This window comes from Nilaparvata lugens, chromosome 9 (genome assembly GCF_014356525.2).
Source record: "Nilaparvata lugens isolate BPH chromosome 9, ASM1435652v1, whole genome shotgun sequence".
Classification (NCBI taxonomy): Eukaryota; Metazoa; Arthropoda; class Insecta; order Hemiptera; family Delphacidae; genus Nilaparvata; species Nilaparvata lugens.
Window position 1 is genome coordinate 21,479,436 of NC_052512.1, and position 25,195 is coordinate 21,504,630.

The window sequence follows — 25,195 nt, forward strand, 5'->3', positions numbered from 1 at the left end:
TTGTGAGATCACTCACAAGAGATCAAGATCCGCATTGAAAAGGCCAGAGCTGTGTTTCTAAAAATGAGTACCATGTTCAAAAGTCACGATTTGACAGTTAATTCGAAAATGAGATTTCTTCGATGTTATGTTTTCTCCGTTCTTCTATATGGTGTGGAGTCATGGACATTGACAGCTGCAACTGAGCGCAAACTAGAGGCATTTGAATTGTGGCTCTACCGGAGGATGCTGAGGGTGTCATGGGTGGAGCATGTCTCTAATGAAGAAATTCTAAGAAGAATGGGAAAGGGAAAAGAAATTCTCAATACTGTAAAAGCGAGGAAGCTCCAATATCTCGGACATATAATGAGAAACGGAAGCAGATACGAGCTACTCCAACTTGTATTGCAGGGCAAGGTAGAAAGTAAAAGAGGTCCTGGAAGAAGGAGAATATCGTGGCTCAGGAACCTGAGGACATGGTATGGAATGAGCACAGCACAGCTGTTCAGGGCGGCAGTCAACAGGGTCATCATAGCCAGAATGGTTGCCAACATCCGGAACGGATAGGAACCAAAAGAAGAAGAAGCCATTAGAGGTGTGAAGAGTGAGGTTCAGGGAGTGGACTGTAGTGTACCACAGGGATCAGTCCTATGGCCAATCTTGCTTCTCATTCTCATCAATGATCTCATTCAGGTTCTCTGGTACTCCTGTATATTTTGCAGATGACACTGCATTGGCATATTGTGATATGGATGGCTCCAATTTTGTAAGATTAATGCAGGATGATTCAAACAAGCTATTTTTCTGGTTTAGACACAATAAGATTCAGCTCAATCTTTCAAAGACAAGATACATGTTGTTTACATTATCAACATCATGGACATTGCCTACTGCACTGAAGTTTCATGATAGCTGAGCGCGTGATGACTGTGAGATGGTTGGTCAAACTGACTCATTGAAATATTTGGGTGTGATCGTTGACGTGAAGCTCACTTGGTCCCATCATATCACTAATATAAAAAGCCATCTGCTGTTAATACTGAGGAAGCTCTACATCTTGAATAGATTTATCTCTATGAGTGTCCTGAGGCAGCTATATTTTGCACTTGTCGATTCAAAAATCAGCTACAGTATAAATTGTAGGGGCTTCACTCTTATTAGTCACTTGAATCCCTTGATAACTATACAAAAATCCATAGTTCGTGCCATCAAGAAGGAGAGTGGATATGAACAATCTTTTCCTATCTCTCGGAGTCTCAGATGCTCGCCTTTCAGATATATCTTTGTTTTCAAGGTATTGTATATGTTTTATGTTATGTCTGGAAACTGTGGTCATGCATTGTTCAGGAATGTTCCTAGGTATCAAACTAGGAGAGTGAAATCTGATTTACTAAGACTTCATGAATTGTATACCACTTGTTTCCAGAAATTGATTGTATTTCTTGGCCCTAAGTTTTTCAACAATATTCCTTTTGAAATTAAGAGAACGCATAATCGACTTGTTCTCAAAACAAAAGTTCTTGGATGGCTTGGAAGTCTTATGCTTGGCTATCTAGGGACCTTACTCAATGTGGTTACATGGTTAAAATACTCTGATGATGATGATTATGCATTGGGAAAATGAGCTGGAATTGGAAAGTGAGCATCATTAGTGTGAATGTGTGAGTGATAAGTTGCTAATCTTTCTTTCTTTCTCATTTTTCTATTTTTACACTTCCCTATAAATTCATAAATTATCAGATATTCATTCCTGCTCGCAGACGTAGAGTTTTGTACTCACAGCAAGCATTATTTTCCTATCTGAATTCACAAATTAGTCCTGGTTCAGCATGTTCGAATTCTTGTCTGAAGTTATTGTTCAATAATTGGACTTTTATGTACTTCATAATTATAAACATATTACTCTAATACTGTTAAGCTGTATGATTTTCCCTCATAATTTGAAACTATTGCAAATCAGAATGAATGAAATTTGAATTCGAATTTGGAATAATCGGCTTCAAATTTGGAACAGTAACGACCTATATCATGGGATATCTTCTTATGCTTTTTTTTGTCTATACTTGCATCAACTCAATATTGTTCCTTATTGCGCATTATATGGCCCAAGTATTGCAGCTTCCTAAATTTCATGCTTTTGACCATATCCATTCTCCTCAACACCTCCTATTTGGTTACCCTATCCGTCCATGGTATCATCAGGATTCTTGAATCTATGATTGTTAAAAATAAAAAACTAATTGTAATATATTGTATTTTTTCCAGAGACAGGACTTGAAATTTCTAAGAATAGTGAACAGAGTGGAAGTTATGGTAGCTGTGCGTGATATAGAAACCTGTGATGGCATTTACATTGTGCCAAAAGTTCTAAATGATGGTCAATCTATGTCAGTCTCAATCACCGAACTCAAATACTTGAATGAGACTACTTTCAAACCTATCAAATATGGTAAGAATTTGGCGTCTTCATGCCCAAATTTTTTCGCCTCGACTCTAGTTGGGCCCAAGTTCTACGATCGCTGATAAAGGCGCGATAATGACGCGAGAAAGAGGGCATTGAATGTTCATGTTATACATGGCGCTACCAACACGGAGCTAAACACACAAGCTAAAGCGCACCCATGTTATACAAGTGCTAATGCCGCAGCGTTAACCGCCAATGCTCAACTAAGTTGATGACAGTGCATAATAATGTCTGTCCATCGGCCAATAATTTATTAATCAACGATAATAGTATATTTTGAACCTAGGGCCGAAAATGAGACTTTTGCAGCTCGAAAACGGTCTTCAGAAAAGATTGAGAGCTGGAAACACATTTTTACCTGTGGTGCGAACACTATTTTCCACCACACAAGAAAAATACAACAATAAATATGAAAATAATTGTTTATTAGGCACAAAACTGAAAGCAGAACTGAAATATGCGAGGCCAACTTCAAAAAGGGTCTTAAGTTCCCGATCGATTAAATCGAAAAATCAACAATTCGGTTCCTAGTTGGAATCTAAATATTACTATTCTGTCAGAACAATATATTTCACAATTCAAAGCCAAGTAATATCCCTTGAACAATATAACAAAATAACACATCATGTAGTACAACCTATAATGATAACAGCGCTGATGGATTTGAAAATTGGTGAACTAGAACCCCACAAATGATGATTTTGCAATGCATCACGGGTTCACGGGATTGTGTCATGACCTGTATTATTTATAGACCTTGGCCTCCCCAATTTGCGATCACTATAACTGGTAACTGGACAGTCTCTAGCTGCTCAATCAGTTTTGTTACTTGAAACATGACAATGTTACTCTCCTTTTCTGCAACTTATCCCAGACTTGAGGAAGAAGAAGAAGAAGAAGAAGAGAAGAAGAAGAAGAAGAAGAAGAAGAAGAAGAAGAAGAAGAAGAAGAAGAAGAGAAGAAGAGAAGAAGAAGAAGAAGGAGAAGAAGAAGAAAGAAGAAGAAGAAGAAGGAGAAGAAGAAGAAAAGAAGAAGAGGAGAAGAAGGTGGAGAAGACTGATTCTTGTAAGAAATTGTTAATATTATTCCTTTCTACATGTGTGTTTCAGGGGGCACACTACAATTTGAAAAACCAGATCTTATACAGACAACTGTGGATGCCAGGTAAAATTTAATTTATTTTCGTCCTCTATTATTGTGATTATTCTTCAGCTTCTTTATTGATGTTTGAAGCTATAGATGAACTTCTCCAAGATGATTTACCAAAACACTACCTTACCCTACACCAACTCAAACCCCGAAATACAATTATGTAGGCTTTAACTGCCTGGTCTAAGACAGCCTATAATTGAATTCTCAAGACAAGATCCCTCAGGTGAGCAATGCTTCAATACAAAAACCAGTAGCTCACAAAAACTATTGGAAAAGTTTTGGCCTGGCATACGTTATAATTCACACATTGGAGAGCTAATCGCTCTATCAATTAAATTTTCAATAATTAAATCCGCAACTAGATTCGCGGACTAGAACTCGCAAAATAATATTTCAAATTAAAATCGATAAAATTAGATGGGTTTCAATGTAATGTATGACAATATAATGTTATAAATCAATAGTAATTAGAAATTTATGATGTGTTCCAGGAGGAAAGCGTTGATCCTCTCAGTGGAAGAAGCAGTGAGATGGAATGGACAGGGTGTGGCACTTGATCCCTATGAGATGTTCAGGGCTTATCCCTCAGAATCAGAGAGGCCCAATAGTTTACTGCCCAGATCAGCAGGTGGTTATAATGATATCGTCTTCAATAATTTGAAGTCTACTGATCTGTCCAGTCTTACCATTGCAACGTGAGTGGCAAAAGATTGATTTCCATATATTAGTAACAGTGAAAATATAACTATTGACCACCTGCGTTGGAGAACTCGCTCAAGAACTGTTGTATTATAACTAGTGACGCCCTGGGTTGGAGAGATCGCTCAAGAACTGTTTATTCAATTATTTATTTAATTGACAATTACAAATCATATATTTCAATATAACATGATTGGGAGAAGAAAACAGGCACAGCCCAAAACTTTCTTCTCCCAGATTTTTACAAATAAAGTTTCAAAAAAGAATGAGGTTATAATTTCACTTTCCACTGTTGTATTGTTATCTTCAAGACCCGCAACTTCCAACAATACAGTGTTGGTGAAGATTATGTAAACAGCTGAATATTTCTCTAACAAGAATAATTTGACAGTAGGTCTCATTGGGGATCCTATTTGAAATGAGAAATTACTGTTAAAAAATCCTCTATCCCTTCAACATCTTTGACCCACATATAAATACAATTTTTTTTTAAATGGGAAGGTGGTCATGTGATACATGATTTCGATACAGAGTTCCAAAAGAGGAAATACATGGTGAAAACCGCACATTTATATATCAACCCGTACCAGTTTGTTGATGTGGAAGTTATAAAACATGTTCTATATTGATCAGCTGTTCATGTATCAGCGCATCAAGGTCTCTGTCTGTATGCTAGCTTCCAAATTACCTCAGCTGATGTTATAAATGGATGGATGGAAAAAAACTGTTGTAATTGCAAACATTGCATTCAATGAATTATTCAGCTAACGAAATGATAAATCACAACAATTCTCTTCTTATTCCCTTTCAATGTTATTTCTATACCCTGAATAACGACGAAGGAGTGAGTCAATTTTGTTGGCCAACGAATTTGACCTGTAAAAAGGTTCAAAGAATAGAGCCTACGTCTTAAAAATTTGGATAGGATTGATCAATTCTTTCTAGAGTTATTGTAGGACATACAAACAGACGGACAAAGACTGTGGCCTTCAGTAAGACAAAAGTGAGAACTCGCTAACGCTCGTCCAATAAAATATGCAATAATATGCTATGAGAGTGCGTACAATGTTCGTTATTAAACCTGTGATAACTCAAGGGCTTTTTCTTATTCTGTCTTCATTGTGCAGGGCTGTTCCAATACACGTATCATTAAGGGTCGGTTTCCGAGCTCGGGATTTAGCTAAGTTCTAGACTTTAAACAGCTGGAGTCAGGAAATTGGCTTTCCGAAGTGGGTGTAGTCGTAGGTTTCATGACAATCTTTATTTCCTCATTTCCGTGATTGGAAACGTTTTCGCTTGGCGAAATGAAACATTCCTAGATGATTCAAAATTTCTGATACTTTACACTATTCTCTCTATATTTAATTTTGTGTTCAATTTTCTATTTTTTCGAAATTTTATTTAAACGTGGACTATGACTACATCCTATTTCGAAAAGCCAATTTTCTGACTCTGTTTTATTTTTACAGCTGTTTTAAGTCTAGAACCTAGCCAAATCTCGAGCTCGGAAACCGGCCCTAAATGCTTGATACATAATAATTTGAGTTCGATTGATTTCAGATGCAGCAGCATTACAGTACCAGGGACCGATGAATTTCTGACACCCTTTCATGTTCTGACAGAGGATTATAACATAGATCCTCGAGTAATACCAGTGGATAAGACAAGATTCCCATTGTATTTTACACTACTGTTGCATGAGGAATGGCTGTGTCTTGGCAAGGTAATGACCGAAACACACGAGGCGTTTTCAAGACGAGTCGGCACGGCATGACAGGACAGGAAGCTCTCCGATTGGCTGATTTGGTTGGCGTTCCATGAATCAGACAATCAGAGAGATTCCTGCCCTCTATAGTGAGGTCCACGTTATAATGGAGGTGTTTGATTAGCAATGGTATTGCTTTCCTTGTCTATCATTCTACAAAGCGGAAAGCGCTATCTCTTTCTCGTCTTTTAACAGTGTAGAGTTAATATTTAATTAACAAAATCTCACACCTTGATTATGAAATTACTGAAAAATATAATTTCTTGCTTAATGAAATATAATTGAATATTTGAAACGAGATTGAACAGTAAAGGTGTGACACTTACAAGTTTGAAAGTGAGACAGTTGACAGCCGAACTCGAAGAGCGTGATTTGGATACGAATGGCCCAAAATCTGTTCTACAGAATTATCTTTGCAAAGCATTACTGACTCAGGGTGACGACCCAGAAACCTTCTTATTCGAATTAGATTCCGAAGTCCTGATGGTGAGTAGATTTGAATCATTGGAGAGTAAATGAATTTTTAAAATTACATTTTATAAAATTACAACACATAATCGTGTGTGTGTTGCAGTCAAGACATCTGCCGACTCGTATGAAAAAACGCCACGTGTGTTTTCAGCCGGATTCTTATTTTGTTTGACAGAACTCTCCTGAGAAATTCATGAGGATTGTGAATAAATATGAAATGAAACCAAACACTCCAATTCCAATTAACCACATTGCTGGATTCAACGCAAGCCTGGGAGATTATTATGTAGAAAAGAGAAAAGGAAAAATGATACCAATTTTCACGGAAGTCAAATATGTAATGATAGACAGTAGGCCGACACAATTTCTCAACTATAGTGAGTGAAGTTTTATTAGTTTTTATTTCAATAGTAAGTACAGTAAGTTATGTCCGGTTTAGTATCAGTGTGAACGAGTCCGAGAGAATATTTTATATCCATGAGTTACAATGGAACTATTCAGCCTCAGTGTTACTACTGCGAGGTCCACGTTATAATGGTAGTGTATGATCAACAATGGTACCTATTGCTATCCTTGTCTATCATTCAACAAAGCCGATAGCGCTATCTCTTTCTCGCTTTGCTCTGTCGCCAGATCGTCTTTCAACAATTCAGAATTAATAAATAATTAACAGAATATTTGATCTTAATCATGTAGATTCATTATGGAATTATTGAAAAATATAATTTCTTGCTTAATAAAATAATATTGGGGCATCGAGCTTTGCTCTGGAGTTTACAATAGCATAGAAGCATAAAAGAATATTTTATATTTATTTATTGATACACACAACAATATTCTCAGTCCAAAGATTTAGAAACAGAAATGTTTGAATTTAGATTGTTTACAAACCAAATTGATTATCAAAATAACACTCACTTATCACTTATAACTGTAAAATTATGATTAACTTGGAACATTTTGATATACTTTGATCCAGAATGATATTCTATGTTTGATACAGTTCTTTTTGTAAATATGAATAGAAAATAATGTATCTTGAATAAAATCATATCAGATATAATAAAATTATGTTGATCAAGCCATATATGCTAATTGATTGCAATAGTTCAACAGCTGAACATAATTCTGTCTCACTCCCACACAGGCATCACTCGCATCCTCCATTATCGAGAGATGATGAAATCACCAGCTGTTTTTCCAAGGATGAATTTTTATTCAAGAACCACTTTTATTGCAAATTTAATCAAAATCTTTAGAGCCGTTTTTGAGATTTGTTGGTCATTCATTGAAAAATAAATGAATACATATACTGTATACAGAAATCGCTCGCTTGATATAATAGGAAAATTGATTATTTTAAACGAAAATGAACAGTTATATTACATCAATGAACCCGTATCAGCTACCGTCTATAGAAGGCATTGACAAGACAGAGGATCTGCAACGTTGTTCTCCTATCTTTCTCCAATAGTAACATCGTAACTCATGGATAGAATATTTTCTCAATGTAACTGACACGTTAACTGATAGCCTACTGACTGATATGATGTGTGAATCCATCCAATGAATATCAGTTTTTCAAAGAGGCAAGAGGGTTTTGCTGCTGCTGCTTCTTCTTCTTCTTCTTCAACTTCTGCCGAGCACTATTTTCAATTCAGGCCTTTTCTCAAGTTATAATAGTAAATTTAATACGCAATAGACAAGAGCCATTATTGTATGTGAGTTAGCGAAATAAATTATTTTCTCTCTCTATTATGAATGGCCATGACTTCAAGTTTCCCAGGATATATATTCAAAAATTTTGACTCCGAGTCGTCGAGGAATGTAGATTATGGAATTATCTCTAAAACTTAGCCTTCCTGTCGCGACATGGAGTGCGATAAGTTGGAAAACAGCAAGTATTACAATTATAACAAACGAATGATTTTGCAGTTACTATTTGGTCTTAAGGCTCTAGAAGCCACGCAACGATTGGTCAAATTGATTCCCTTCGCCCAATAGGAGACCTGTTTCTAAATACAGTAGTGGGGCGATTCCCCAGCCAAGAGACCAGATTACGTTTCGGAGGACACTTTGCTAGGAGCACTACGAGAGTAAAGATGGAGTCATTATGTTTTGCCCTTTTTGGGCAAGTTTATAAGTTTATATTATTAGTTAATGTTAGTTTTATTTTCATTAAAGTTCAAATTTATTAGTTAATGTTAGTTTTATTTTCATTAAAGTTTAAATTTTCTAGTAGTGCCATGTCCTGAAAAGCTTGATTGTGTTTCTTCATCATGTAGGAATAATTGTTTCTTCAAATAACCGCTAAGCGATTTATGTGTGACCCCAAACCAACTTCATGTTTCACCCCTTCAAAATTCAGCTATAAGACACAATTTCATATCATCATGAACTCTATGAGCAAGGCATGTCGTAGAGGATGGCATGTCAAGAGGTCCCGAGGATGATACCTGACCAGAATTGACGTAAGGCGGTTTTGGGAGATGGAGGTTCCGCATCGCAAGATGACTTCCCGACATCATCAACTCAACTCTTAGAAGAAAACGCCAAAATAACAAAATAACATTGAAAGGAAACACGACGGAAACCATCAACAAAGTGCAGTGCAGTGGAACAAAGGGTCATACGAAAATGTCAATCAAAGTGCGGGGTTGAAATTGGTGTATGGGGTTATCGAAAAAATTTGGGTTCTTCAGGTTTTTCTGTTTTGAGTTTTGTTCGGAAATTAATATTTGCAACTGATATTATTTGGTTTGGTGACGTATCAATATCTAACATAAGGATAGTAATGCGCCCCCAGATCAGAGGATAATGGTAATGTAACGTGTTAAATTTAAAATGGTTCCTATTTTCTTTCGTGTCAGTATTGTTGATATTTTGTTTGTTTTAAAATATTGTAGTGTTAAAATAGTGAACGGCGATTAAATCAGGCATGGCAAAAACTTATTGTAGTTTTCCTGACTCTAACCCGTTCGCCTGCATGAATTGAAATAGTATAGACTCAGATTCATTTTCTAGATGTGCCAGCCTACTTTAAAATTCTAAAAATTTTCTTCAAAATTATTTTTATTCTATTACCTTAATAAAGGTTAGGCATATTCTTCTTCTTCTTCTTCTTCTTCTTCTTCTTCTTCTCCTTTCTATTCTTCTTCCTCTTCTTCTTCTTTTTCTTCCTCTTCTTCTTCTCTTCTTCTTCTTCTTCTTCTTCTTCTTCTTCTTCTTCTTCTTCTTCTTCTTCTTCTCCTTCTTCTTCTACATCTTCTTCTCCACCACCACCTCCTCCACCAAATCATCATACCTTCTCCTACTCTTGATGTATTTCTCCTTCTACTCCATCACTAAAGCTGTGTTTTCGTAACGGGCAGAAGCAGAATCGATTGCAGCGCACCCAAGCGGGCAGAAACAAGTAACACTCATAGAACTAGTTCTTTGACATGAATTTTGCTGTATGTGTTATGGGTAATGAACTTTTTGAGTTGTCCAAAAGGTAATTCTAAAATGATTATTGGATATTTAATTCAATAAAGTGAATTAATTGATTTTTATAACTCAGATAACTTTTCCACAATTATTAGTTACTTCAATTACATATGCTAAATTTTATGCTTTATAGGCATGTCAATCAAAGAGTTAACTTTTCATTTCCTATGCTTGAAATTTGTAAGGGTAAATTATTTGAAGTAATTGATTGTATTTCATTATTAATAAGATATTATTTCATCAACTAGAAACATTCCATCATTAATAATATATTATTATAATTATTTTATTAACTAGAATCAATTGCCTTCAGAGTCAATGCATGTTCTTTGAATCACATCATGTATAGGTAGGCCTACCTACTATGAGTACCGTATTCAACTTCAAAGGCCTATTGAAGTTCTATCGAAAACAAATCAAATTAATAAATAAGTGCTTTACTTTTGGAATTTTCTGAATTTACGGGTTATATTACACCAAGAGAAATAAATATTGTAAACGTTTTTTAGGCAATTTTATTTTAGCAGTCCCCTTTTTGATCATTGGATAGGTACGGTCCCGGCTGATATACTTGAATAAGAATTGTGAGGCCCATTGACTGCCTAAATCAAAATGCCTTCTCAGGCAAGGTTCAATAATTAGGGACTCCTCACCAGTAGAAGCTATACGAATATTAAAAATTATTATCATTATAGATCACTGTAACACATATGACATGTACAAAGTGTATTCAAACCAAAGACCTTAAAGATGCATAGACTCACATGCAGCGCTAGTGTCTTACTTGGAATTGAAATCCGCCATTGAGGGGGCAACCCATAACATTATTACATACCAATGCCACCAATGCCTTTGTGATCTATAGTATTACAAATATTATATATATATATATATATATATATATATATATATATATATATAATATCTCGTGCTAAAATACCCCAATGGCGGCCTTCAATTTCAAGTAAGAGCTATCATTGGGAAGGCATGGGCATTGTGGGTGTCTATATCTCTTTAAGGTCTTTGATTCAAATAGGCGAACTAATTCTAATAATTATTGTTGAGATAACTATATCTTGCTAGAATAAACAGATTCTGTTGTGGTATTTTAAATAAACCATTGCCTATTTTGAAATGGATAAATATATATTAATTATAGAAGGTAAATAGTACCCTTGTGATATTCCAAAATGATACATGATTAGTTTCGACATTTCCAATAAGGACTCTCTTGACAATGACATAATTATTGGAAACTGGTCATGCTTATTTTGAATATATTAGGGTAGGCCTACTAGTTATTTTCCATAATTGAACATTAAAGTTGCCCTATTAAAATGAATACTTTATAAGATATTCATTAGAATTAGAGTAGCCATTCAAACTCCTTATCTACCAAGTTATAATGTTCTGAAAGCTAATCAATTTTAATCAAAACCTTGGAAATATACCATAGAAGGTAGAATTAAAAGTAATTATATTTGATGTGGCTTGGAACATAATATTTTCAACTTTTGCTTGAGTTATTTTTCATATTCGAAGTATTATTACCCCTTCAATGCAGTACATAAGTACTATTACCTATTCCTTAATTCTTATTGCAATACATAAATATTTTGATAGCCTACCCTATTTTATATCCTATTCAAGTCTATTATTTAACTACATGAGTTACCTATAGCATTTGCCAGTCAGCAATGTTAAATGATTTTATTATTTCCAAAAAAAAAAAAAAACAGAAGCCATACAGAACCAATAAAGTTGTTAATAAGAGAGTTCGATGCTGTTGGGTTGAGTATAGTTTCAAAAATCCCTCAAGTATAAACCATCAAAACTAATTTTATTAGCTTCATGTCATTCGCAGTTTTCTTCAAAACTACCTGAATTGAAGCAGTTAGCAGGAGCGATCGCCCCCCCCCCCACTAACCCCCCCCCCCCACAAAGAGGATATTATCATGAATAACATGAAATAAATACATCAAGATTTACTGAAAAAATTGATATATTTCTTAGATTAGTCCATCTCTTTCTTCTGTAGGCTACTACATCATACATGAATCATATCCATGGAATATTATTCATAGTTAATTTTCTTTGTCATCCTCTTCTTCTGGCTGGTACACCACTAGGCCTGAAATCAAAAAGTTGTTGATAATTATTTATTATTCATTATAAAAAAATTGCCTATATATAAGAAAATTGCCCATTATAAAAAATCGTTCCTGCTAACTGCTTCAATTCAGGTAGTTTTGAAGAAAACTGCAAGTGACATGAAGCTAATAAAATTAGTTTTGAAGGTTTATACTTGAGGGATTTTTAAAACTATATTCAACCCAACAGCATCAAACTGTTATAAACAACTCTATTGGTTCTGTATGGCTTCTGCTTTTTTTGGGAATAATAAAATTATTTAACATTCTTCTTCTTCTAGTACGTCTCCTATCGGAGGTTCGCTATCAGCACAGCAATCCGGATCTTATTCACTGCCGCTGGAAACAAGTCTTTGCTGCTGCAGTCAAACCAATCCCTCAAATTTTTAAGCCAGGAAACACGTCGCCTTCCAACACTCCTTTTTCCGCTGATTTTTCCTTGGACTATATTCTGGAGAGTTATATATTTGTGGCTTCTCATGAGATGTCCAAGATACAGGAGTTTTCTCTTTTTTATGGTGTAAACAATTTCACATTGTTTCTTCATTCTCCCTAGGACTTCCATGTTCGTGACTCTATCCATCCATGGAATCCGCCACATCCTGCGGTAGCACCACATCTCAAAGGCTTCCAACTTATCCATATGGCTCTTTTTGAGGGCCCATAATTCCATCCTATACAAGAGAGTGGAAAACACATAACAGCATAACACCCTCATTTTCAATTCTATATTTATGTCCCGGCTCATGAACAATTTTTTCATTTTTACAAATGTCGATCTGGCCATCTCAATCCTTTTTCTTATCTCTCCCGTCGAATCCCCACTCTCCTCTACCCACGTCCCCAGATATCTATACTTATGGACCTTCTCTATGACTCTACCATCCACCGTTAGGTTTATCTATCTGTCTATTTAAGGCTTTCCTGACCACCATTAATTTGGTTTTCTTCAGATTCAATTTCAAACCAAATTCACCACATCTGTCATGCAATTTTTGGATCAATCTTTGCATATCATCCATATTGCTTGTCAACAAGACAGTGTCATCAGCGTACCTTATATTATTTATGGCCTCCATTTATAACTATGCCCACAAACTCCTCCTCCAAGACTTCATTGAAAATAGCTTCGCTGTAGACATTGAAAAAGAGTGGAGACAAAGGAGTGGATACAGCCCTGTCTTACCCCTCGGCAGATCTCGATTTCCTCGGTCAATCGATTCTCTATTCTTGCAGCTGCCTTCTGACCCCCATAAAGATTGCTGATTATTCTTATATCGCCCGCATCAATTCCCTTGTTGTCAAGCAACCTGTACATCACTCCATGCCTTACCTTGTCAAATGCCTTTTCAAAATCTATGAAACAGGCATAAACGTCTTGATTCATGTCTAGGCATCTCTGGAAAAGCACATTAACCCCAAAGAGAGCCTCTCTTGTTCCGAGCCCTTCTCAAAACCTAAATTGGGTATTGCTTATCCCTTCCTCAAGTTTTCTATATACCCTTTTGTGTATAATTTTTAGAAACAACTTTAGGGTATGGCTCATAAGCGCAATAGATCTATAATCAGTGCACTCACTTGTGTTAGGTTTCCTAGGAATGAGTACAAAAGTGGAGATCAACCATTGTGTGGGGATTTCTCCCTTCTCATAAATATAATTGAAGAGGTTCACAAGAATATCAATTACATCTTCATCAAAGAGCTTGATGATCTCTATGGGGATCTGATCTGGACCTGCAACTCTACCTGCTTTCATCACTTTTAGAGCATATTCCACTTCCGATCTCAATATCTTCAAATGTACTTCCCCTCTCTCTACAACTGGTCTTACCAGTATTTCGTCTTGGGAGAGCTCTGAGAGATATGCTTTCCATCTCTTTAGTTTTTCCTTCACATCAGTTATAATACTCCCGTCCTTATTCTTCATTATATTTGTACTCGCTCTGCTTTTGCAACATCCAGCCAGTTCTTCAACCTTCTTATGCACATGGAAGCTGTCAAAATTCTTCACCAATACTTCTATTGCTTCTCATTGCAATGTCAGATACTCTTCCTTAGTCTCTCTTATCCTCTTTTGAATTCTCTTCTGTAGTTCTCTATATTCTTTCTCCTTTCCCTTGCTCTTCCTTCTTTCTTCCATAAGATCCAGAATTTCAGATGTCATCCATGCTTTCTTCTTCATTTGGGGTTCCTTATCTACCAGGTGACTCGTCGCTATTTCTCTTAAGGTGACTTGTACCTCATCCCACTCCCTTCTACATTGTCTATCTGTGATAACTCTCTCATGGCTTTGTTCACCTCATACTTCACAGTGTCACAGATTTTTGGGTTTTTGAGAAGTCTTGCGTCTATGTTATTTCTTTGTCGTTTTGTATTTTTTTTTCATTTTAATATGCAACTTAGCTACTACAGGGTTGTGATCTGAATTGATATCAGCCCCAGGATAGGTTTTTGTAGATGTGACTGCATTTTGTATCTATTATTGATGAGGATATAGTCAATTTGATTTCTGATGATATTTTCTGGATTATCAACAGGAGATTTCCAGGTGTACAATCTATGATATGGAAGCTTGAAGTAGGTGTTTGCTACCATTAAATCTTTCTCCTGACAAAACTGTATTAGGCGTTCACCTCTCTCATTTCTCTCACCCAGTCCAAAACCCCCTGTATGTGCTTCTACCTTATCTTTGCCTACTTTAGCATTAAAATTTACCATTACTATAGTATCATCACTTTTCTTAGTGCTTGCAATTATTGTTTCCAGTTCCGCATAGAGCTCCTCGACTTAGACTTCCTCCGAGTCTGCAGTTGGTGCATATATTTGTATGATGTTCAGGTGTCCTGTGCATGTTTTTGTTTGTAACATCATGACACTTTCTGAATATGGTGTAAAACTCTGAACTGATGCATTGGTAGCCTTATCTATAATTACTCCCACTCCATACCGATAATTTGGGTCATCCATTCCTGAGTAATAGAAAACTCCAATATTTGTTCTACACTTACCACTGCCTGGCCATCTGACATCACTTATTCCCAGAATGTTTATGCTGAGTCTTGACATTCCCTTCACCACATTGTCCAACTTTCCCAATGCAAAGAGGCTTCTTGCATTCCACGTTCCGATCTTCACACTCTTCAGTCTTGCTCTCATGTTCTGGTTCGCCACTGCTCCCCCCGGAGATCTGATTGGGGAGCTTTTACCTCCAGAATTTTTCGTTTTAAACCCATCCATGATTGCTGTACTGATTGTACAAAGAATACCAATAATGGTCTTCAATGCAGTGGTTTCCCCTTGCCTTCTGCATCCATATGCCGTTGACCCCTTGATGGGTTCTTCCGCCTTTAGAGTCAATTTCTCCACCCTGGGGCAAGTGAGTGTCCTGTGGCTCTTCCGCCCTCTCCGCCGTTGGGATCTCTCCTCATCCGCCTTTGAGTCCGTTGACCAATTTGTTGGTTTTTGTCAACTCTGGGTATTTTATTTCCCCAGTACCCTCCACCCTACAGTGGCGGGCATACCCCATCGCCAGGGGCAGCTCCCGATAGCAGATCCAACAACAGCCACGGGTATTTAACATTGCTGACTGGCAAATGCTATAGGTAACTCATGTAGTTAAATAATAGACTTGAATCCTATTCCTATAAAATAGGATAGGCTATCACAATTATGAATTGCATTAAGAATTAAGTAATAGTACTTATGTACTGCATTGAAGGAGTGAAAATTCTTTGAATATGGAAAATAACTCAAGCAAAAGTAGAAAATATTATGTTCCAAGTCACATCAAATATAATTACTTTCACTTCTACCTTCTACGCTATATTTCCAAGGTTTTGATTAAAATTGATAAGCTTTTAGAACATTATAGTGAAAAAGGAGTTTGAATGGCTACTCTAGTTCTAATGAATATCTTATGAAGTATTCATTTTATTTATTTATTTATTTATTTATTTACATGAATAGAAAAATTACAACAACATATAGAGGCTTACAGCTTTATGCCAAAACAAGCCTCATTGAAAATCAATTGTTTACACAAACTGAAACTAAATTAGTAAGAAAGAAAAAAAAAACTAAAAATAACAACAAAAATAGTTTGGAAGAAAGAATATAAATAGGAAATAACACAAGACACAATAGAAAATAGAAAAAAGACTAAAGAAGAAAAAAGGCAAATTGAAAAAAGAGAATAGGTAGCAAGCCTATTATAGAAGAAGAATTTGAATTTTAAATTTTTATGGTCTGAAAATTGATTAAACATTTATAATTTAAGAGCTTGATAGCATTGTTCACTAAAATTGCGCAAATTATCAGCGAATATATCTAGAATCGTATTCAAAGAATTGTACAATCTAACAGTTTTTTGTAAGAAGCAATTTGCATGATGTACAGTGTATATTCTATCCAAAGCAAAAAACATATTTAATCTAGGTCTATTTAACGGAACAAAGACACTAAAGAGTTCGATAATATTCGGAATGTCTAAATGATTATTCAATATTTTAAATAAAACAATTAATGATACGAAATCCCGCCTGTTCTTCAACGACATAATTTGAAAACTGACTCTCAGACACCTCATAGAAAAGTCATACGGGCATGAATGTCCATACTTCTTGTAATACATGAATCTGAGGAATTTATTTTGTATGCGTTCGATACTACTAATATATATCTCTTGATAAGGACTCCAAACAACTGCACAATACTCAAGTCTACTTCTCACCAGGGCCAGATACAGCATCTTGATTAAATCAATGTCTGTGAAGTGTCTGACATTTCTTATGATAAATCCTAGCATCTTATTTGAAATATTAAGGATGTAATTAATGTGATCTCTGAAGGTGAGAGTGGAGTCTATGTAGACACCCAAATCCTTAATCACATAAACTCTTTCAAGATGTTCATCTAATAATTTGTAGTCAGCAAAAATCTGTTGCTGTCTAGTGAAGACAATAAATTTACATTTCTTCACATTTAATGCCAGATTGTTTTTTTCACTCCAATCATTCAACCTGCCCAAATCCTCCTGTAACATCTGAGAGTCCTGATCATCCTGTATAGTTCGATAAATTTTAACATCATCTGCATAAATGAGACAATTACTGTTTTTAATACACTCTGGAATGTCATTAATAAGTAAAAGGAACAAAAGAGGCCCAAGATTACTCCCCTGGGGCACACCTGAACCACTCGTGAAACATTTTGATCTAATATTATTGAAATACACAAAGAATAAACGCTGACTGAGGTATGAGTGAAAGAAGGCAACCATTTCGGATGTGAAACCAAAGGCAAACATTTTCTGCAGAAGGATTTTGTGGTCTACCTTATCAAAAGCTCTGGAATAATCGAGGTAAATTGCATCAACACGTATGCCTTTATCAAGGTGACTTGAAATGTAATTAGTAAATAGGAGAAGATTACTGACAGTTGATCGTTTTTTAAGGAAACCATGCTGACTAACCGTTATAATGTTTTTAAAATTATTGAAAATATGCTCAAACAGTACATACTCGAATACTTTTGCAGTTGCATTCAAGTTGGATATTGGCCTGAAATTTTTCAAATCATTTAATTTTCCACCCTTAGGAATCGGAGTGACTCTTGCCTCCTTCCACCTTCTAGGAAACTTGTTTTTACGGATGGACAGGTTGAATAAATAGTGTAGAGGCCTAATCAAAATTTCCCCACAGCCCTTTATTATATAGGGGGGTATGTTATCTGGACCACAAGATCTTTTAGGTTTTAGGTTTTTAATAGATTCAGCTACTTCTCCCTCAGTAATGATTCTTATATTAAAAGAGTCTGAGACACCGTTTATTTTGAAATTGTTATTGGGACCTACTATGTCGTCGAGAACAAAGTGAGTATCATTATCATAAACAGACGCAAAATGATCAGCAAATGCTTGAGATACTTCTCTAGCAGGAATCTTCACATTGTCAATTTCATATTCCCCAGGTACGGTTCTATTTGCTCTTCTATCCTTCACGTAGTTCCAAAAACTTTTAATGTTAGTTTTAGCACTGTTTTGTACACCTGTTATGTAGCTGTTATTATTTTAATAGGGCAACTTTAATATTTAATTATGAAAAATAACTAGTAGGCCTACCCTGATATATTCAAAATAATCATGACCAGTTTCTAATTATGTCATTGTCAAGAGAGTCCTTATTGAAAATGTCGAAACTAATCATGTTCCATTTTGGAATATCACAAGGGTACTTGTTACCTTCTATAATAAATAGATATTTATTCATTTAAAAATAGCCTGTGTTATTCGAAGTACCATAACAGAACTTGTTTATTCTAGCAAGATATAGTTATCTCAACAATAATTACTAGAATTAGTACGCCTGTTTGAATACACTTTGTACATGTCATATGTGTTACAGTAATCTATAATAAAAATCTGGTGTGGTGCACTCACACAACTCTCCTTGCCGTTATGAAAATTTATCAACTGACGCTAGTGTTCCCGCGCATCTCAAGTCTACTTTTCTAAGATCTGAGCCAGCTGGTGACAGGACAATAACGCTAGATATACACGAGATCTGCTATCTCTTCATAGTGAATGATTTAATAGAATCAACAGTTTGCAATTTATTGACTAATCTTTTTTTCTCGAATTTCGAGCTTATTTTCAATTTTAGGTGAAAATGTTACTGAACATTAATTGTAGAGATTTTTATGCTCAATCTTTTCCACTCGATTCTCCTTGTTTAAATTGTATCTGAAGCCTGATAATTGGGAATCTAAAACCAAACTTAGCATAGATGGTGCAGTGCCCCTGAAATTTTTACATATAAGAGACTTGTGGCAGTTGATAGAGCTTATCAATGACTTTTCTAGGTATGAATTTGATCAAAATCGTTGGAGCCGTTTTCGAGAAAATCGCGAAAAAACCCTGTTTTTGACAACATTTTCGCCATTTTAGCCGCCATCTTGAATTGCATTTGATCGAAAATGTTCGTGTCGGATCCTCATAGTGTAAGGACCTCAAGTTTCAAATTTCAAGTCATTCTGTTAATTGACGCACATACACACACACAGACACACAGACACACAAACACACACACACACACACACACACACACACACACACACACACACACACACACACACACACACACACACACACATACAGACCAATACCCAAAAACCACTTTTTTGGACTCAGGGGACCTTGAAACGTATAGAAATTCAGAAATTGGGGTACCTTAATTTTTTTCGGAAAGCAATACTTTCCTTACCTATGGTAATAGGGCAAGGAAAGTAATGAAACATATAGAAAACATGAAATTAGGGTACCTTAATTTTTTTTGGAAAGCAGTACTTTCCTTACCTATGGTAATAGGGCAAGGGAAGTAATAATAATTTTTAATATTCGTATAGCTTCTACTGGTGAGGAGTCCCTAATTGAACCTTGCCTGAGAAGGCATATTGATTTAGGCAGTCAATGGGCCTCACGATTCTTATTTAAGTATATCAGCCGGGACCGTACCTATCCAATGGTCGAAAAGGGGACTGCTAAAATAAAATTGCCTAAAAAACGTTTACAATATTTATTTCTCTTGGTGTAATATAACCCGTAGATTCCAAAAATGCCAAAAGTAAAGCACTTATTTATTAATTTGAATTTTTTTTCGATAGAGTTTCAATAGGCCTTTGAAGTTGAATACGGTACTCATAGTAGGTAGCAGGCCTACCTATACACGATGTGATTCAAAGAACATGCATTGACTCTGTAGGCAATTGATTCTAGTTAATAAAATAATTATAATAATCTATTATTAATAATGGAATGCTTCTAGTTAATTAAATAATATCTTATTAATAATGAAATACAATCAGTTACTTCAAATATTTTACCCTTACAAATTTCAAGCATAGGAAATGAAAAGTTAACTCTTTGATTGACATGCCTATAAAGCATAAGATTTAGCATATGTAATTGAAGTAACTAATAATTGTGGAGAGTTATCTGAGTTATAAAAATCAATTAATTAACTTTATTGAATTAAATATCCAATAATCATTTTAGAATTACCTTTAAGAACCCAAAAAGTTCATTACCCATAACACATAAAGGAAAATACATGTCAAAGAACTAGTTCTTTGAGTGTTACTGTTTCTGCCCGCTTGGGTGCGCTGCAATCGATTCTACTTCTGCCCATTATGAAAACACAGCTTTACGAGAACATGGCTTTACTCTTCTCATCAGTGGCGGCTCGTCCTATGTGTTCAATGGTTCATTGAACCCCCAGAATTGAATCAACTTCCTATACAATGATGAATTTGCAACTCAAATAATTATATTTCTATTTTATACTCATTAAATTACATCACAACATTTTTCATCTACGTAAACTTAATGTCGATGTTTTGCGGCTGGTGCCTGAGAGCCCGGAGTGGCTTGCTTGAAACAGCATCGAATGGAATGACGATGGAATGGTGGAGATGGAAAGCAGTGTTCATTTCCCGATGTGAACCCAAAAACAGGGCTGGGTATGGTAGTGGAACGGAGGAGGGGAATCGGTTTGCTAGCACGGATTTGGTTCACAATCCTGTGTGAACCAAGTTTGCAGGAGCTCATCCTAGAGTAGCCAAACCTAGCCGAGGCAAGTGAAGCATTCGGTAAACCTCGGAATGAATCGTGAGTATTCGTGATACGGATACAGTGCCATCTTGAACTTGCTTATAACCAATAAATTTAAATTTGGTGGCAGTAAACAGTAAAAAAGCGGTAAACAAGAAGTAGCCTAAGCGTGACAGTTTTGAGGTTATACGGTATGGTTACGGGTATACACTGTTTACAGTTGTGATAGATCTCACTGCATTTTTCGTTATATAAATTTGTTTTGCGTGTAGAAGAATATAGTAATTTCTAGTGTGTTTTGTGTATTCGTGAGTATTTCTAGTGTGTCCATTTTCTTTTAGTGAGAGTGTGAATATATATTATTGTGTTACCGTAACAGCATTTTGATGAAGAAATATGAATAAGGTTCAGTATTTGTTAAATACAAACAAAATTAATATTGAGGGTATGTGTAAAATAAAACATAATGGTGACCAACTCCCGAAGTAAAAATCAAACAAGAAAAATATGAACAGGATAAAAAATTTATATTTGTAGAAAATAAGCTCAACCTTTGGGGTGTAATTATTATTGATCACGTTTACACTTGATTATGCGCAATACTCTATATCCTATTGACCTTTCTCTCCAATAGATCATGAGGTTGAACCCCCAAGCTAGAAGATCACGAGCCGCTACTGCTTCTCATCCTCTTCATTGTCCTATTACTTCCTCGTCTTCTTCTTCACCATCATCATCTTTTTTTTCATGAATGCATTGAACTTTAGAAAACAGTATATTTATAATCATGAAATATTTTCAATCTGCAGGACAGTATTTGCTGTTCCCGGAACAATTAAAAGAGAAAAAAGGAGTGGGCATGGCAAGGAGCGGCACTGTTGTCATCACAAAGAATCGCTATTCAGACATTTTGGAAGGGTAAGCTCATCCCACCATTGTGTAAGGGGCCCCATTTCAAAATCATAATCATGTAAGTTACGTCCAATGAGTGATTTTGGGGGAGAGCAGTCCGTGAGCAATCCATTGTTTAGAATAACAATAATATTCCAGTCATTTTTCAGGAAACAGCCCCGAAAGAATTTTTCTCGTCGGCTTTATTTGACGTATTTTTTGGCACTTATTTCGAATCTGAAATTTGCTGACACACCAGAGAGCGGCTTCACCCCTAAGAACTACTATAACCCCAAATTCTATGACTATTTCAAATTCTCTATTCTATTTCGAAAACCTCCGTGTTTTTTGAAGGAAAGCATTCTCTACAAAATTAAATACTCAATGAATTGAGTCACTCGGGATTCAATGATTTCTTGTTTTTGAGCTACAGATTTTCAAAAAACAGGTATTACTCAATGTTTTTTGAAAATTCTGGAAACTCACCACTTTCACTCTAAACTACTTGTACATTTGAAGCATTAGAGAGTCATGATAAAACAGGTCCCTTGACTCCAAAAAAGTGGTTTTTGGGTATTGGTTTGTGTGTGTGTGTGTGTGTGTGTGTGTGTGTGTGTGTGGTGTGTGTGTGTGTGTGTGTGTGTGTGTGTGGTGTGTGTGTGTGTGTGTGTGTTGTGTGGTGTGTGTGTGTGTGTGTGTGTGTGTGTGTGTGGTGTGTGTGTGTGTGTGTGTGTGTGTGTGTGTGTGTGTGTGTGTGTATGTGTGTGTGTGTGTGTCAAAAACTTCACAAAAAAACTATGAGCATCGTCAATCACTTGAATCTTTTTCAATAACTCTGCACCAATCAATTAGAGCCAATAATTTTTTCATTCACACTATCACGCATTTCTCCATACTATTCTCTATTAGTCTATTAGTGTACCTAACGAAACCTGTATCTCAAATCTGTTCCAGTGGATCAGTGCCTGATTTTTACAATATTGTTGAAATGTTTTCTTATTTGTAGAATAGCATTTCAGTAGCTTTTCAGAGATTCTTAATATGAGAAACGAATAAAAATCACAAATTAAATCAACTACCTTCGACTTCTTGTGTAATTGAGAAGTTGATAATTATTCATATTTGATGAAAAAACTAAGAAGATTTTCAATACCACAGTTTTCTGTGGTTGAATCAAATCAAAACCGACAATCTGTAGTATTTGACAATATTATTCTCATATTTTTTTCATTTAACTAGCTTCGATGCTCACATCATTTTCAAGTGTAAGAAATCTTGAAATTTTAAGAAAATAAAACGTTTTCATCCAATATCGATGTCCATCACGAATCACCTCTCAAGTGAAAGAGGAGTAATAAATTGTTTTCTTGTTCCATTCTTGTTCCGGAATCAATGTATTTAGCGACAAGGTAGCAAGGGTCAAAGGATTGAGCTATACATACAGAAAAGCATACCAGACTAAGTTGAGTACGAGGGGAGTTATACTAGAGATTGGCGCATCATTGTCAAAAGCTTTAACTCCAATCACAGGAACTGAGTATACAAGGTGAATATTTTTCTCCTTTCTTGTTAATGCAAACGTAAGTAACTCCAATTGTGCAAAGTAATAAAGCCGAAACTTGCAAGCCAAGAAGCCTATTCAAACTTTTTTTTATTCTAAATTCAACATTTAGAACAAATTCAATTGAAAACAAAATAAAATAAAGAGAAAATAGTGTAAAGTTTCAGCTATTTTGAATTATTTGGGAATTTTTCATTATGTCAAGGAAAAGCGTTTCCAATTATGGAAAAGAAAAAACAAAGATAATCATATGAACTACGACTATGCCCTTTTTCGGGAAGCCAATTTTCTGACTCCAGTTGTTTAGAATCTAGAGCTTGACTGAATCCCGAGCTCGGGAATCGGCCCTAAGAGATTGGATTGAGGACAGTTTTCAAGAAGAAAGCTTGTTGAAGGTTCAGAAGCATACCATAATTACTACCATTGCAATTTATAATGACAAAAGTCTTCTAATGAACTACGAATGGATAGATTTAAACTGTATGGAAGTGAATTCGTTATGGAGGATAAGGCTATAGATGATGGGTGGTCATTTATGACCGCCCATGTTCGTATATATGTATTTATTCTTCAATGTTGTTTTCCATCACGAACTGCTTATTATTGAATCACTTTTTGCTTTTAGAAAAAACGACTTGCAGTCAGATATTTCGAAATATATGAATTAATCACTCACTGGACAGTTCCGCCATCTTCTTGGTTGTACTCATAGACAAGTAGAAGGATAGGATGGCAATTTTTAGTGTGCTGTTGGTGTCTATTGGATTAGGGTCTGTTGGTGTCTATTGGGTTTGTTGTGGCTAAGAAGGTAATCAAAGAGGATGTGGAATTTGAAGTTGGTTTGTTCATTTAATATACATTGTCTATTGCTTTTAAATTGGGTGTATATTTCAAATTGTTCTATTGTGTCCAATTCTGGTCCTTTGTTTTTTATGTGTATGATTTGTAGATCAGTATTTATGTTTGTGTGTTTGTGATTTTCTTGAATTAGGTGGTCGGCGAATGCAGATTCTGTTTTTGTTTTTAGTCCCTGAATATGTTCCTTGTATCTTTGATTGAAAGAACGGCTTGTCTGTCTGATATAGAGTTTATCACATTCAGAGCATTTTAGCTTGTATACTCCTGGGAGTTTGAGTTTTTTGTTGTCTTGAATTTTTTCTCTTTCATTGATTTGCTTGTAAATTTTATTTTTTAATCTAAATGCTTCTTTATACCCAGATTTTCGAAACAGAATAGGAAGTATGTTTCGAAAATCTGGGTATAAAGTAGCATTTAGATTAAAAAATAAAATTTACAATCAAATCAATGAAAGAGAAAAAATTCAAGACAACAAAAAACTCAAACTCCCCAGGAGTATACAAGCTAAAATGCTCTGAATGTGATAAACTCTATATCAGACAGACAAGCCGTTCTTTCAATCAAAGATACAAGGAACATATTCAGGGACTAAAAACAAAAACAGAATCTGCATTCGCCGACCACCTAATTCAAGAAAATCACAAACACACAAACATAAATACTGATCTACAAATCATACACATAAAAAACAAAGGACCAGAATTGGACACAATAGAACAATTTGAAATATACACCCAATTTAAAAGCAATAGACAATGTATATTAAATGAACAAACCAACTTCAAATTCCACATCCTCTTTGATTACCTTCTTAGCCACAACAAACCCAATAGACACCAACAGACCCTAATCCAATAGACACCAACAGCACACCAAAAATTGCCATCCTATCCTTCTACTTGTCTATGAGTGCAACCAAGAAGATGGCGGAACTGTCCAGTGAGTGATTAATTCATTTATTGTAAAATATCTGACTGCTAGTCGTTTTTTTTTTTAAAGCAATAAGTGTATTTATTCATTCATACCATTGAAGTACTATCAGTTTATATATTCATGTATGTATGTCCTACATTTTGTGCAATTTGACAGGAAGTTGTGCATCGATGTATAATAT

General features: G+C 35.4%; 1 protein-coding gene across 2 annotated transcripts in view; it reads left to right on the forward strand.

The window, feature by feature from the left end:
* LOC111052006 overlaps window positions 1–25,195 on the forward strand; it is a 469,556-nt gene that overhangs the window by 217,920 nt on the left and 226,441 nt on the right. For both annotated transcript variants that reach the window (XM_039435624.1, XM_039435625.1), the window contains exons 12-18: window positions 2,245–2,428; window positions 3,553–3,607; window positions 4,087–4,290; window positions 5,855–6,017; window positions 6,706–6,907; window positions 21,581–21,689; window positions 23,065–23,208. In XM_039435624.1, the coding sequence (XP_039291558.1) occupies window positions 2,245–2,428; window positions 3,553–3,607; window positions 4,087–4,290; window positions 5,855–6,017; window positions 6,706–6,907; window positions 21,581–21,689; window positions 23,065–23,208 (1,061 nt within the window). The remainder of the gene's footprint in view (window positions 1–2,244; window positions 2,429–3,552; window positions 3,608–4,086; window positions 4,291–5,854; window positions 6,018–6,705; window positions 6,908–21,580; window positions 21,690–23,064; window positions 23,209–25,195) is intronic.